Here is a 17,503-nt window from a genome sequence, read left to right as displayed (position 1 = left end):
TACTGTAAGTATTTCATCAATATTTTCACATACAACAATATAATGAAAGCAGAACACTACTTTTAATAAAATGATGGGATGATGGGGAAAAAAACTGGAAATGTCCTCATTTACTTTATAATCGCAATCCACCAGATACTTGTGGTAAATCTGTGATTAATTAGAGTAACTGTGACCTATATTTAGTCAATTTTTCTAAAGGAATCATAATTTCCTATCAATAGATATTACAATATTGATATAATAATGTAAGATAGCTATTAAAGGGAAACTTTAAAGTCTGAACAGATAAGATTAAAATATTGCAAGAAGTATCATGCAAAACATACAATACAAACTTATATTTGTTGTTTATCATTAATGAATTACTGATTTTAATGTCAATTTAATTCAGTTGGTAGTGAATTTCTAAACACGAAGTCCATCTCAAATATTAATTGAAAACCATGCAAACAGGACCCAATACACATGTATATTCAAATACACTAATCACATGTACTTAAATTCTGATACACAATTGTGAAATTTACTTTTTTACTTTTGAAGAAAGGAACAAAATATCAAATTATGTAAAAATCAAAATTTGAGGATGACACTCAATGTCATACTCAATCCAGTGTAATTCAATGTACTCAAATATGATGTATACTCAAACAGTGTTTCACTCATACCTAAAGAAATTTAAATATACAATGTACTTCTATTTCTGATATATTTGTAATCAGATTGGGGTATATACTTGATATACAAGATCTTACAGTTGTTCTGTCTTTATAATACTCAAGCATGATGCATATGGGTTTTTTTTATCATACGTGTACTCTTAAATAAGAATTCTTTAGTTTTTGTTTATTTTCCGTAACCTGGAACATTATGCATGACATTTTAGTATCATTTATGATGTCATAACAGGTCACAGCGTTCATACGCAAAATACATTACCTTTAGGTGAATAAACCCTCGGTAACCATGGTAAAATTATCCAATATACAAATGTACCATATTTATACTGCTTAAGTCCAGAAAGCCAATTAAAGCTTCGACTAAAATTACCAATGGGCAAATTGCTGTACAATAGAATCTGTTAGTACATTTTTTCATTGAACATTAATAGACATGGTTCAGGGCTAATGTTATAGCTAACATACCAGGGGCCTGTTTCATCAATATTCTTTAATTTCAGGACTACTTAATTTAGATTTATATAGGAAAGCATTAAAGAACTTAAGGAAAGTTCATTTACTGAGATTTTTCCTTTAAATCCAATGATGCTTCCATGGAAAATTTCAAGTTAGGAACATTGATGAAACCAAGGTCTGGGCTTAGAGCCCAAAAATATGGTAGGTGTACATTGATACTGAAGATTAATGTAAACCCTGGCATTATATACAAAACGTACTGATATATTGAAGTCTTCAGATCCAGTTATAAACTGTGAATGTCTGACATAGGTATACAGTAGAGTTACATATTATAGCTTATCACAGTACAGAATATTACCCTACAGTAAACGAGTCACAAAATTACCCAGACAAACACACATGTTCTGTATATAAGAAAATGTCAATCAGTACGAGCATTTCTACCAACACAAACACACAAAGTCATACCCAGCTGTGATGCTTGAGTCGAATTTCATCCTGATTAGTGTGGTTTTTCATTGGTCAACAAAACAATGTAAATCCTTAAGGATGTCACATAGATCCTGATATTTCGAATAAAACATTTTTTGACGGATCCTTGAAGAAGACAGACAGCCTGATGGTGCGGACATCTTGTCTGTAGTATTATAGATACTGAGACAGCCCTTTAGTCATGAAGCGGTAATTACACCTCCTCTACCTTGGAAAACACAATTGGCTACATCTGGGGTTACTGGTACTCCAGATCACAGGGGCTGCATATAGCCAGTACCCTACTCACAATATGTATAAATGCCAAAGAATCCCGAGCCGGAGTTTCTTCTCTTCTGTGTAAAACGTTAAAAGAGCTATAGTTTATACTGTACTACCTCTCTGATTACTTATAGTATACATACAGAGGTAAATATAAACAGAGCGTGGAGAAAAAAGATCAGAATGTCATCCTCAGCAACTGTTTAGTATGAGAACGGGTGAGGCGAGATGTTACATATGGTTCAGTAAAGAGACTGAAGCTGGCCGAAATAACTACAGTATCACACCTGTACTATAATCATTGGTACCAGAAAAAGGAATTCTTTAAACTGTTCAATTGGCCTACATCAATTCATCTTATATATGTAAACCCAGAGATGCCTCGGTTTTTTTTGTTCTCTTCGCTGGAACATTCTTCCTACCTGGGGATATGCTCATTAAAATCTGTTAATGTTCCCACAGACAGAACAAAAACAGTAAACAAAAATATTAAAAGGTCTGGCAATGTTTTAATTAAAAATTTAAACAGAAGCACAATGAGAAATCATTTCTAATTAAAACTTTAAAATGTTGGACTACTTCCAGAAAATATATGGCATGTTTCATGATTACATTTCATCTAAACTTCATGATATAAGAAGCGAGGTTAACATACAGTGTATATATATTTCGGTTGATTCTACAAGCATGTGGTTTGTGTTAGGGGGATCCTAATATAAAACAGGTTACATCAGGCATACATGCGATTGTGAGCTATTATCTGTCTGCTGATGTCTGTATTCCTCCACTATTAGTAATAATCACATACTGCTACCTATAAATTGTAGGTGAGTCTAACTAGACAGAAACATTTATATGTACCAAAGTGAGGGATATTAACCATAAGCCCCACCCTTTTGCTCTTTAAGAATCAAATAAATTTCAAATTACAGTGTTTGTCAAAAGATCTGCAAGTATTTAAGTATATTGTAACATAATATTATGAATTTTAAAATTCAAAGTTTTACTGTATATTCAATTACATTTACAGCAGAGGGTTAATTATTAAAACATTTACAGCAAAGGGATCATTATCAAAACATTTACATTTACAGTAGAAGGTTGATTATTATAACATTTACAGTAGAGGGTTCATTATCATAACATTTACAGTAGATGGTTCATTATCATAACATTTACAGTAGAAGGTTGATTATTATAACATTTACAGCAGAAGGTACATTATCAGAACATTTACAGCAGAGGGTTAATTATCAAAATATTTACAGTAGAAACTAGGTTCATTATTATAACATTTACAGTAGAGGATTCATTATTGCAATATATACAGAAATTCTATTACAACATCACTGGCTTTTGTAACATTTTCTCGAAATAGACTCAACATTATATCATTTCCTTCTAATTTCAGATCTTTGGTAAACATTTCTAAAATTAATACAGAAATTAGACCGCCCATACCGAAATACTTTTACCTAAGAACACAATAAATTCTCATTAGGTTCATAGAGAGATATTACTTAAACTCTATTTTCATAAAACAGACCCAATTTCCTGTTACGTAAAATAGATAATAACTACATCTTATTCCAAATAAAATCACATAAAAATGCTTTATGATACCAATTCACATTCATAAATCCCTTTTTAAATTATATTTATAGAATTGTTTTTAGACTTAATGTGATATAACCAACGCTACTTAAATCAATAAAACCCTGATTGAGTTATGTATATATATATTGATTGTCCTGATTCTGTATTAGTTTACCGTCTATACCAGTAATGAACTGTACAATGAACCCCCTCAGTATCTACATTGTATCAAGGTGATTGTTGAGGTCAATATGCCACAACTTGAAGAATCTTGGTTTAATCCAGTAGATAATTACTAACGTACAAATATAGCTAGATCAAAACCCATGTTTAATTACCTGGAAGGTAGATTTTTTAAGACTGTGATTCTGAATATTACTGAAAATATATAAACAGGAAACGAAGTTCCTATATTGTTCGTCTGTTCTAAGCGCTAATGTGAATGTTTGTTGTTAACATTTTAAAATTAACCGTAAACAGTATACCGGATGGCATCAGCAACATATAATTAATCATACCATATCCGTCATGATGACTGTGTATTACAAACAAAGACACCGCCTATCCTTAAAAAGGACCTATCGTAAATTCCCCAACAGTTACTGCTAGAGTGATACACTGTAGGATATACATTACATGAGGACATGTAAGGTTAAAGTAAGCAAACAGGGTTGTATCGTAGAAAATCTCAATATTAGTCATAATTATATAACTATTCCCATATCAATTGTACCTGATGCCCTATCGTATCATCATATGAGGCGACTAAATTCAGTACGTTTTTAAACAACCTTTCCCTTTCTATTAAATGATTATGTATTAATTAAGGCTGTCTTGTATTTTACCTGAGTTGAGTAATAACCCCTTTGATAAGACTATGGGTTCCGTCCTTTGATATTTGTTAAGTCATTATAGAAATGGAATTTGATATATACACAATGAAACAAAACTGGTCCGATATCAGTATATGGGACCGGGAGACATGTCATGCAAATGTGCCTGCTGCTGACATTCTGATATCATATAAAGGACGGGGCGATATGTCATGGCAATATGTACTTTTTACATGACATTCCTGTGTAAGTATAATGGACCGGCATATATGTCATGCCAATGTGCCACTGCTCACACCATGACATTTCAGTGAAATGGCTCTATAAAATGAAGCTTCATTTGGCCCTACACACGTAGGCACCAGCCTGAAATGAGCAGAACGACAGGAGGGTCGACCATCTAACGAAACATGTCAACGACAGGAGGGTCGACCATCTAACGAAACATGTCAACGACAGGAGGGTCGACCATCTAACGAAACATGTCAAGGACAGGAGGGTCGATCATCTAACGAAACATGTCTCCGACAAGAGGATCGACCATCTAACGAAACATGTCAACGACAGGAGGGTCGACCATCTAACGAAATATGTCACCGATAGGAGGGTCGACCATCTAACGAAACATGTCAACGACAGGAGGGTCGACCATCTAACGAAACATGTCACCGACAGGAGGGTCGACCATCTAACGAAACATGTCAACGACAGGAGGGTTGACCATCTAACGAAATATGTCAACAGGAGGGTCGACCATCTAACGAAACCTGTCACCGACAGGAGGATCGACCATCTAACGAAACATTTCACCAAGTATTGAATCTGAAAAGTTATCTTGTCCCTCCTAGATTCTGTGTGAATATCAATGTCTTCTGTGATGGAAAACGTAAATAGAAAATTTTAAGATTTGTCTTCATTTAAAAAGGTATTTTTATGAAAACATGGAAATCAAAATTAAACTTTAAATAATGAAGTTCATGAATAAGTAACTTAGCTATTCCCTGATCAATATTTATTTTCTATATTTGTACTTTCCCCTTTGGATATCATAAATAACAAAAAAAAACTAAAACACATTTTGGTACCATGCAGTCTGCCTTTACAATGGAGCATTGTAAGTTAATTAATCAAAAAATCAATTAATACTTAGACATGTTTATTGACAAGCAATATTTATAAATTGTTTAGTTATTTATATACACGTATATAGCATCCCGAGGCTGAATATTTAATCAGTTTTATTATACATGTATTTAAAGTACATCATTGCAGGATATTTGTCTCACTGTTGATTAACTCCAGACATCATAAATACTAAATACATATTTTCAAAATAATTAGCTTGTTCCAGTTTATACATAATGTATATTTATGTCTGACTGTTATATCTACATCAAACAATAAACTCAGTCAAATAGATTTCCTTTGGGTAAGTGTGTTAAAACATAAATCGTCTTTGTCTAATTAGGGTTGAATAATACATTCTATGTCTGTTTAAATGCTATTCATCATAAGAGTACTGTGTTGCACCAATGACTATATATAAAGGCAACAACATACTTTAGGACAAGTTCCATATTAACATAATATTTGTATGCTGCACATTACCTGTCACTTTGAATTGTTATGCTTCTACGCATACTGAAGGATATAACTACGACTCTCGAAAATGTGACAAGTTTGCAAAGACCTAAGAAGTGTTTCACTGGCTGATGTTTCTGGACGAGAGGGTCCTCTACCTTACATGCTGCCTTACTTTGACATAAATTGTATCTCTTTCAAGAAGTAGTTACTACTCCTGCTTTGCGCTCAGCATTTAAGGAGTGGGACGACTGGTTCGCACCTTGTCAGTATAATGTGTCGGAATGGGATGCCCTGCTTGATGTTTTTGGTAGTATGCTTCAGTGAGGTAGCGCTGCAAAGCCGAGATGAGTTTCGCGCTATCACAAGGAGACAAATACACACACAGGAAAGGCCGTCCTTCAATGACCATATCTGTTGATAGCACATTAGAAAACGTTAAACAAATCCAAGAAAGAGTTAGAACCCCGTTAGATCTTTTTTGATGAAGGATTGTTTGATTAATTGTAACTGGAAAAACGTTGACATTAGAATTTTAATCTCTAATGCTTTAAATTCACTGAAAAAAAAAAAAAAAAAAAAAAAACAGCAATCACTGCTACCCCAGGGCCTTCCCAAATTCCTCTCGAAACTATTACATCAGTGCACAGTAGGATGCTAAAACATTAACAAACGATAATGCATCTCGAATAGCTGAGATTTGATCCCACATATCAAAAATACTGCCAACATTACACTTCTTCGATCCTATTTGTGTTCTCACACGGCCAATTATTTTGAATGTGAGCACCGACACGAGTCCGTGCTGAAAACTTGTTTGACTTCCTTGTCGATGTAATATCTGTGTTTGCTCTAACCTAGGACACGTGTTGTCGACATCTTGGTATGATCTGACAGGTTGCGACACTTGAAAACTTACTACAATGTAGCTTGCTTTGTGCTTTGGTATTATATTTTTTTCGTCAACCATGGCGGTTGATCATGTGAGGAAGTAGAATATTAACGATTACGTAATTCTGTATATTTAGTTTATTCATATATTATTCACAATCAAAATTACATGACACGGTTCAGAAAATAATAATGTTCTATTGCACCTCTCTATCCAGATAAAGATATTTCTTTCGACCTATTTCGAGTTTATGTTGCCTCCTATTATCAACACTTTATGCCCTTAGTAACATCACTGACGATTCATAGAAGAACCAAACAGTGGTATGATGTCCCTTACATAATTGAAGAGTCCTAGAAAGACGAAATATCTGTATGATGTTCCTATCATCACTGACGATTCCTAGAAGGACGAAACAGCTGTATGATATCCCTAACATCATTGAAGAGTCCTAGGAGGACCAAACAGTGGTATGATGTCCCTAGCATCACTGAATAGTCCTAGGAGGACCAAACAGTGGTATGATGTCCCCAACATCACTGAATAGTCCTAGAAGGACGAAACAGCTGTATGATGTCCCCAACATCACTGAATAGTCCTAGGAGGACCAAACAGTGGTATGATGTCCCTAACAACATTGAAGAGTCCTAGAAGGACGATACAGCTGTATGGTGTAATTCAATTCATTTTCGCTCTACTGTATCTACCTCTCAATTTAATTTGAAAGGTACTTATATCACGTGCGTCTTCTTTTTTAATTCAATACATCATAATGTCAATGATGTAATGAGGATGCCATTTCTGTCCGTCTGAAACACATCACAGTAGTAGCACTTACAGTATTGGTGACCTGAAGCTCATTCTAATTACATTCATTTAATCTGGCGATTTGTTCAATCATTTAACTTTACAGTGATGTTTGTAATTTATATTCGAATTTCTTAACCTCCGGGAAGACACACAAAATCATTTATATAGATATATGTCAGAGACATACTCCCTAATGGCTGTTGGCTCTTCACACACATCATCACAAATGTTAATTTTAAATGTTGACAGTTTCAGCATCTTATCAAACAAGAACAATATCCGTATGACTTTCACTTCACCTTCAGACTTAGTAAGTGTCGTATTCCGCTGACTCGAGAAGGTTTTTACCTGTCAGTCCGTACATACATACATACAATGTTCATAAATATAGGCACCTGTGCAAATTTACATATAAACCTAATGCTGTATAGCTTACCTTAGAAACATGTTTATCCATGTCCAAGTTACAAAATGATAATTTTTCTTTAAAATTATCTTTTTGTTGTTATTTCCTATTTCGAAATCACATGCACCTATGTTGTCACGTGTACAGTACGTAATGTTATTGAATGGGTGAATGCGTGCCCTAAATCTTATCTTGCATCCTGGGTTTTCCACCAGGTAAGAGTCTCGCCCTCTATATACAATATACCTAATCTCTTCACGTTCGACAGAGCACATACACACACATATATATATACATGTATATATAAAGGTATTTACCTGACTTTCGTCGGATTAAACGATTGGTTAATAACCTTACACAATGCATATTTTTTCGATGAGATTACTTAAATAGGTATTATCCTTATCCTAATCTTCTTCCTACATTGCCGATACCTGTCGATACCTCCTAACTTATCATCGATATCTTTAAATAATAACAAACCCACGCATGCTTCAACCTGAGTGATCGGGTATGAGGTATTCGGTCATGACATCAGATACATAACATACCCGGGATTTTAATGGCTAATAGAGATCGGTCTTCCGCCCACATATTAAATTACCGTGTACATCAGATGTAAACTAATACACATACTTCATTACTATACAAACATAGCACCTTCATTGTAGTATTGACCAATATACTATTATTCACGATCACAAAATTTAATCAAACATTCATCAAAGATTTATTATCCAACAATTTCGGGCGAGTTAATATTTGATTTAATTTGTGACTGTGGATACAGTATAGTGTCGAGTCCTTTCGGCGTGATATAAGTTAGCGTCTGATGTGGCACACATTACAGTAAGGTCACACTAGGACAACCTATATCAAGAGATATACTACTAGGTTATGAAAAGCCATGCAACAATCGGTATCTCGGATGTAAGATAGTGAAATACACGCATACACATGTATAACTGGTTCATATAACAGGCTCCGTCGAATCAGAATTTTAACATGTCTATGATTTCAGATATACCCGTCTTGATGTGTAATCGAAACTTTGTTAGACTTTGTTTTCCTGGCTAATTGTCATGCGAACCGTTTGAGATGGACAGTGGTACAAATGTACCAGTTCTATGACCATGCAATGGGCAGGTAAGAGTCGTGTGCAAATCAAAGTTGATAAACCGTCACGCTCACCTCTAGAATACCATGCCCAAGGCGAATCCATGACGCATGCATGGTTAAACATCACTCCAATTTATCATCCGGGATGAAACTCTCCGAAGGAAAATATACTTAAGTTCATAACTGCATATGCCATGATCCCAGTATTCACAACAGGTAAAATGAAAGCAATGTCGGTATTTTAGGCTCAGATCGAACAGTTGTAACTACATGCTTGTGCCATTCAAGTCGAACCATTATGCTTTATTCTTGTTAGTTTTGTTTTCAAATTGTCAGGCTCAAATTTTATCAATATTCCTATATTAAGCAGTTCTTTGGCGAGTCTCACACGAGCTTTAATAATAGACTTAAGGGTGACTCTTAGTTTATGTACTTTCCTTTACGTATTCTATGCCTTACTGACGAAAGTTTAGCAATTCTGAATCAAGGTTTCACCTCTTAGATCCAGTAATGGGTAATGCTTCCTTCCATTTTGAAAATTTTAACGTAAGAAATTTCCTTATGTCAGAGGTCGTTGATTCTTTCAGGCTCCAAACCAGTATATAGTAATGATTTTCTTTTATTTACCAAGGAAGAAATAAAGCTAAATATGTATGGGTAAGTATAGCTTATAACACAAATGTTAATATATTCTCACAAAAATGTAATGTAAATCTCTAAAGGAAACAGATTGATGAGTGACAATCCCGAAACCAGAATTTGGTTCTATCATAATAACGAAGCAGCACGACTCAGGTGGCATTTACAGGTTTATAAACCTGTTTAGATAGATCGCTTTGTTAAACAGCCGTAACAAACGGCATAAATTGCAGATTGCATGATTCAAAGGGGATTAGAAGCTCGCGATCGGTAATTATATAAAACCTCGAAAGTCACGTACACCCTCATCTGCCTAACAACGTTGTAACGGTAATTTTGTTATCATTCAGATATGTTTTAGCCTTTGTCTATTTTTCTTCCGTTTTTCGTTCTTCCGTCAGGTAACATCAAATACGTGTAACGCAGGAATGCACGCGCAATTGTTACTAAGATACCTCGGTAATGGGAAAACAAATGAACATACAAAATGTATATTCAAGGAGCAATACCAGTTTTATATTTTACCAGGATATATAAAGTAAACTATTTACTGCGTAACATGTCTCAATATTATATACATGTCTCATAATTACATACCCTAGTAACGGTTTAATTTATAACATGTCTCAATATTATATACCCCGGTAACGGTTTACTTTATAACATGTCTCAATATTATATACATGTCTCAATATTATATACCCAAGTAACTTTTTACTTTGTGACATGTCTCAATATTACATACTCAAGTAACTATTTACTGCGTAACATGTCTCAATATTATATACCCCAGTAACGGTTTACTTTGTAACATGTCTCAATGTTATATACATGTCTCAATATTATATACCCCAGTAACGGTTTACTTTGTAACATGTCTCAATGTTATATACATGTCTCAATATTATATACCTTAGTAACGATTTACTTTGTAACATGTCTCAATGTTATATACATGTCTCAATATTATATACCCCAGTAACGGTTTACTTTGTAACTTGTCTCAATGTTATATACATGTCTCAATATTGTATACCCCAGTAACGGTTTACTTTGTAACATGTCTCAATATTATATACCCCAGTAACGGTTTACTTTGTAACATGTCTCAATATTATAAACCCAAGTAACGGTTTACTTTGTAACATGTCTCAATATTATATACCCCAGTAACGGTTTACTTTGTAACATGTCTCAATGTTATATACATGTCTCAATATTATATACCCCAGTAACGGTTTACTTTGTAACATGTCTCAATATTATATACCTCAGTAACTGTTTACTTTGCAACATGTCTCAACATTGTTATATACATAATTTCATTTTAAAATATGTCATTATATAATTATTTACAATATATAACTTTTTAATATGCAGCATTTATCACAAACTTCAATGTCGTGTGTTGTACAATGTTATATATGATGTTGCACAAATTTATGTAACTTAAATATTGTTTTTTAATGGACGTAAGAATCCCTATCCTAGTGCGCCGAATCACTTCCTATTACGTATTACAGTAAGTCTCATAAATTTATAAACACATACTAATATATTGGAAAGTCTAAACAATACAAATACGAAAAGCACGAATAACATATTTACACCTGTGTACAATATCAGCAAAGTTACAAGCTTTGATTTAAAACATAATAAGAAATCCACGTTATCATATGACATGGGCTGGTGCGAGGACGTTAAATCAAAAATAAATTGATGACAATAGCATGGCAAAATAGAAATATAAAATAATCCGGTGACTTAGGACATGCTCTCAGAGCCACAAAGTCACATGTACAAACTACCATACCATACAACCACATTTTTCGAATTTGGGAATGGACTTTTATAAGTATGGACAGATGTCACACGTACACTTAATCGCTACCAAATCCACCGCCATATCATCTCAGGTGTTATCAGTAAGGACACACAAGGACAGTGAAAGACTACGTGTGTGAAGGTCTTGTAGTGTACAGATATAAACGTTCGGGTCTGAAATGGACCTCGGCTTTTAAGGGGCATGGATAATGATAGCTAAGAAAAATATAATAGGTATAAAAAGTATTGATAACGACAGGCCCTGCCACAATAACAATATAATATAAAGCTGATAATTGACTATACCAAGTAGAATCTTTGGCATTTCGTCACCTTGATGACTAGCTTACAGCTTCAAATACAACATCTGTACATTTAAACCCCTTGGAATACTCTTCCTACCTATCGATCTGCTGAAAGAATTTCCCTAAGATTGACAGAAGTAAAGAAAAAAGATCTGAAAATAGAGCACGAATGTAAGGTGTAATTTTTCCATCACGTCTGGGTAGAAACACACACAGGCGAAATGATGCTGTAGAAAGTGTCTCTGCTAGCAGATTAAGTAGAAACCTGTCGATAAATCAACTACAAAAAATACAATTATCCAGCAAGGGGAAGTCGATATCCTGTTAAAGAATCTTAAATCGGGAAGCTACAATGACGTAGTTTTTAATCTGACGCAAAACGCTTCCTCTACAAATAGCTAATGGCAACCTTGTAGAAACAGAGGTGGCGGCAGTAAACAGCTAGTACAAGCACATAAATAACTGTATAGTAAAAAGAAACAAACACAGATAGCATCACTATATAGAGGAGACAAGACTCACACTGTATCCACTGCGGAAGAATGTCGTCAGCAAAAATGAGTTGCTCTTCATAATCGGAATCACCGCTGAAGCATGAAGTGGATACGCTTCTGTGGTTACGCACAGTCTCGGTTGTATAAATACTCTTTCCGGTTATATCAATTCACGCTCCAATAATTTCAGTAAATCTACAAAGTTGCTGATTTTGTTTCCTATTTTGCCAGTCCTGACTTTCCAAAGACAATGGATGAAGTGTATAGGATACAGTGACGATCTCTATTTCACACCAAAAAGACTCTGTTCCACGCATGGACGACCCGTCGGATACAACGCTAGCAAGTTACGACAACTATCGACTATACTCTTTCCGATACCCTGTACCTACTCCCATATGAATTAATGATGGAAAACTGGTTATAGGTGTAACGATAGTTAGGTAAATACTATCATCAATTGCGATGTCGAAGTCTTCGTGGTCTTTGCCGCTAATCAGCTATATAGTAGTCGCGTGGGCAGTAAGTACGCTCAAACGTCCACATGGATTTGTTCTCTGCGATGCCATATACTCACATTGATTATAGTCTTTCTGTAACAATGACAGGGAACGAGATGGCGTCATCAGCTACCTCACATGGCAAGAGTAAATGATTTTTAAACCGTGCCTTCGTATCACTGAATCATTAATAACGGTTTGTTCAGGCAATTATGCTTGGTCGTATGTCTAGTATATCGATTATTCGATATATAAGGTATATGCAGATAATTTCTCACCCACCCGTAATTTCTGATGCCTCCAAGTGTGAACTAGTCATTAACAAAAGAGAAAGAAAAACTCTCTCGTTATTAATCTCCCCGTTGTTGTACAAATATCTTCTAAAACAGGATATAAAAAGTAAAGCTCGGTCCTGAGTCTGAAGCCCAGCTGATGTTCATGGTCCATCAGCCTATAATTGGCCGTAACTAGATCACACTGCTGGTATTACTGTAATATCGCCTTCCCTGCTGGTTCCGGTGCATCGGAGTTTTGCAACGCTACCTCCTGGCGTCCCCATGGCCTTGTATCGCCCCTACTTCCTGGGTCCGCCATCAATAATGAACAATTTGGATATTTCGGTCCAAAACGAATACAAGCTGCCCAAAACAGGCTTTGAATACACCGAAAAAAATCTGAAGGATGCTCACGGAAATCATACATACTGTATATATATCATGGCAAGGAATGCTATGTAAATGGCAGCAGTTCAGCAGCGGTTAGACTTCTCAATCCTAGTAGATACGATGCTGATAAAGCAACATGACGTAAAGAAATATTTTCCTCGTTGACAGACTCTGTGAATCTGATATCTATCATGCCGGTAATTACATTTAAGCTAGAACAATACTATATACGTTTTCTTTGAGACGAACATTTCTATATGGCGGACCAGAATGGCGGAAGAAAACTCCGGAAATGATCTGTTCAATTCACTGCGTGCCGGTAGCAGATTATGTTTGTCTGCATGAAAAACAAGAGCAACACACAGCATTTCCAGCAGTCATATAGTGCAGTTAAATGATCTGAAATTATAAACTCGTGGGCTCCAAGAATCAATGGATTCCTTGCCCAATAGATTAACTGCACGCAAGCTAGTCCGTAACATAATTTACAATAATAGCTGGTCAATTTGGAACCGGTTATTTCGGATAACCACAGTCTATTTTTTCTGCTGGACTTGCATGTCAGTTTAGTGTCGCAGACATGCAAATCCCTTTAAACACACAAAAGACGCATCATTTTTGCTTCTGTTTTTATTTGTAATTGATACATTTGACACCTTTCTGCTGAACACAAGCAGTACAGCAGGTACGCAATGCGTGTTTATAAAACAATTGCAATCCCCACTATGAAAGATCACATTTACAATTTCAACTATTCATTATTAAATTGGCAGCTTTTTAGTAGTTAACAAGTCTTCAAGTTCGAGGAGATAAGAATAGCAGATAATTCTTTTAAATTCTATCGATGCACATTAGGTAAAAAATGCGCCGATATATTTCACATTTCATTTGTGTGACATGTGTTCTCTTATCTTCACATTTCGAAATGAGCAACGCCAGTCTGTCTTAAAATACACCACAAATTACTTCATTTGCATGATGTAGAAAATAATTTTGATAATTAACAAATATATATGACATTGATAACAGCCATAGGGCACACATGAATTCTTTTTTTTTTTTTTTTTTTTTCACTCAGAACTGAGAATATATATTTGTTTTCGACTTTCAGCTTGCACAAATTATATTTTTCCATTAAACATGTTTTTCTTTCTTTTACACTCATTTAAATGGACACACATTCGCATATAACAAAAAAAAACTCATCTTACACACTTTATAATACATGTACACCTCGCTTTTACAAGGACAACAAATTGATATACATTATTTAGACGGAGACAAGAACACGAAACCAAACCACCATACCGAACACATTCTATTTATACTTGAATTCTTATCTACAGCTTTATCATTATTTCAACAACTATCTTTTAGTAATTTTACCACATTGTTAATGCATTTTATTGTCAATGTTTATGTTGCAATATGACGCCGAGTTGATGTATTCAATAAAGCTCACAGGAGGTCAATCAGATATGAAACATAATGGCGATCATAATATTAATTTTCATTTCTGCTTCTGACCTTGACCTGTAGGAGCAGGCATATCTGGTATTACAAAGTGAGCCATCCCGAGAATTCAAGTTGACAAATGGACTTATTTTTATAAGAAAAACAAGCTTAACAAGACGTCAAGCGACTTATGTTGTCTAATATTATAAAATACATACTGTTTTATTATATAAAAACATAAATTACTATATATGGGAAACAATTTCATTATACTTGTAATTCTATGTATATATACATAAATAATTTGAATGTTCAATTCCGTCCCAGACAAACATATAAATCACATCTCAATCAGCATTCAAGCGAAATAAATGTTCACATGGTATTTTTTTTCTTTTTATTCAGCATATTTTTTTTCGGAAACAATATTTATTATATACACAACAAGCTGAGTCAGCAACAATCTTTATCTAATATTTCGGACACATTTTCAACAAGGACACCTTTGCATAAACAACCTTAGTTTTAGAGTGGAAGAATGTCGGGTCAAGAAAACCAGTAAGTGGTTTTTTTATCATTGGTCAGAACACAAGAACATAGCTGAAAATTAATCAAAAACATCCTTGCATGACATATATTTGCTATAATTCATAAACACTGATAAAATCTATAGACAAAAACAATCTTGCAAAAATCAATAACAAATACTAATAGCGGTATTAAATACTACATTACCAGAATGCCCTCGACAACACAGAGTTTAATACAATAACGACTTATCGGGAAACAATTGATCTCCGAAGCATGACCTACAACACATTTATAGACCATCTAAACGAAAGTAGGGGTAGGCTTCTCCCCGAGCGTCCGACGTGTGTACTGTATGAGGTGTTACACGTGCCGAAGTGGTGAGAGACTTACCCTTAAGCTCAGAGAGCAGTGAGATTTCAGACTCTCCGTAAGATCGCATAGAAGCGAGCCCTGGATGTCCATGGCAGTTTCACGTGTAACTTCGGTCTCAGGTGTGATCCATTCTAGCCCAGCACCAAATCATCTACAAGGAGATGCTTGATTGGGTATTGTGTAGCAGATGAAGCGAACAGCCAATACTATATTCCCCAAGCGGCACTCACACCTACCGACGTCGTTGTCAGTTTTCATCTAATTTGTTTCATGAACGTAAGATATTATTTATGAACTGCTAACACAATTTTCATTGGTCACATACACACTGCCAATATAGTTCAGTAGAAAAAACCTATAGCTATTTTACAGGTAAACAGCTATTTACCTAACGTACGGATCATAATTAATTTGCGATAGCTGCAAAAGCTGTTCGGTGACTGTGTCACCTGTTTTACTATTTTTACTGTAAACAGTACAAGAAGACTGCGACCATCCGTAACGAAACTTCCAAGTAGATGGTGCCTCACTCGATTATTTTACCATATGACGCAATTTTCACAAACCTAGCTCTATATCAGCCTCTAGCTGTGTATGATTTTCGTAAACCATTCCGTAGTAGCGTCTCTGGGAGTAGAAGTCCGTGGCATTACATGGCATCTCCGTACGTATGGTAGAGCACCACACATCGATCTCACACGGCCAAATCAATGGCAATCTTGGTACACTAACTTAGGAAGGCTACCCGGCTAATCGGACTTATATACTACGCATTATCTCTCTTGATTTATTCCTTATCAGATTTTGCACTCCTGGGGATGGTTGTCGAAGTTCAGTTACCACTTTTATATTATACGTCTTAATGTAATCCGTTCATCCGCTTTTAATAACAGCTGCGTGGAGTAAGTCATATCTGGGCGGTATCAAAATAGATTTTCGTGACGTCTAAAATACTATACAGTACACAGAATGCGAACGACAGCATTTTAAGGCAATATAGTTTCCTTTTTGAATCGGTCTGTCCATGAAGAGCTTTCCAATAACCAGCTGTTCAAATTCTCGAAAAGAATAAGCACGATGTGTCAACAGAGCTCATCTGAAATCTTGTGCTAATATGGGCAAAACATCCACAAGAAGCTTTAATTACTACGAGAAAACAAGGCCACGGAAATTCTCAACTGAACTGAGAGAGCACTCGGCACAGATAATACTTCCAAACAGCCTCATCAGTCAGAGTAACGCATGGTTTGTTGTGATGGAATAAAAGTAAAATTTTGTAATAGTTTGTGAATGTATGAATTTTAATGAAAACAAAATAATTGAAAAGAGGGATTTGGCAGTAGTACGGAATACAACACCGTTATGGACAATGCAGTTTGTTAAGTAAATTGATTGTCCGTGACCTTAAAATTAAATATTTAGGGAAACATAAAACTGTCCATTCATTCACTACGAGAGGAAATGGATAACAATTAATATAAGCCTACTGTATATTTTGTACAAACGATGAAAATACTTCATTTTAGTCAAAAAGTTTGCTACATGGTGTACTATCAAGTCAATTACTAAAAACTTACTCAACGTTT

The 17,503-nt window shown here is 35.0% G+C and overlaps 1 protein-coding gene across 6 annotated transcripts in view; it reads right to left on the bottom strand.

Annotated features, from left to right (window-relative positions):
- The window catches only part of LOC117325882 (tetraspanin-18-like), a 106,095-nt gene that overhangs the window by 32,524 nt on the left and 56,068 nt on the right, over positions 1 to 17,503 (bottom strand). The window contains exon 1 of one of the 6 annotated variants that reach the window (XM_033882385.1): positions 15,936 to 16,841. The exons of 4 other annotated variants lie outside the window; for them this stretch is intronic. In XM_033882385.1, coding sequence (XP_033738276.1) covers positions 15,936 to 16,007 — 72 coding nt within the window. In that variant the 5' untranslated portion in view covers positions 16,008 to 16,841. Of the gene's footprint in view, positions 1 to 8,043; positions 8,137 to 15,935; positions 16,842 to 17,503 lie in introns of those variants that run through there. One more of the 6 variants, XM_033882386.1, reaches the window with a different exon arrangement.

Source organism: Pecten maximus, chromosome 4 (genome assembly GCF_902652985.1).
Source record: "Pecten maximus chromosome 4, xPecMax1.1, whole genome shotgun sequence".
NCBI lineage: Eukaryota > Metazoa > Mollusca > Bivalvia > Pectinida > Pectinidae > Pecten > Pecten maximus.
Note: the sequence above shows the minus strand (reverse complement) of the source record. Positions and strands in the feature narration are given on the sequence as shown.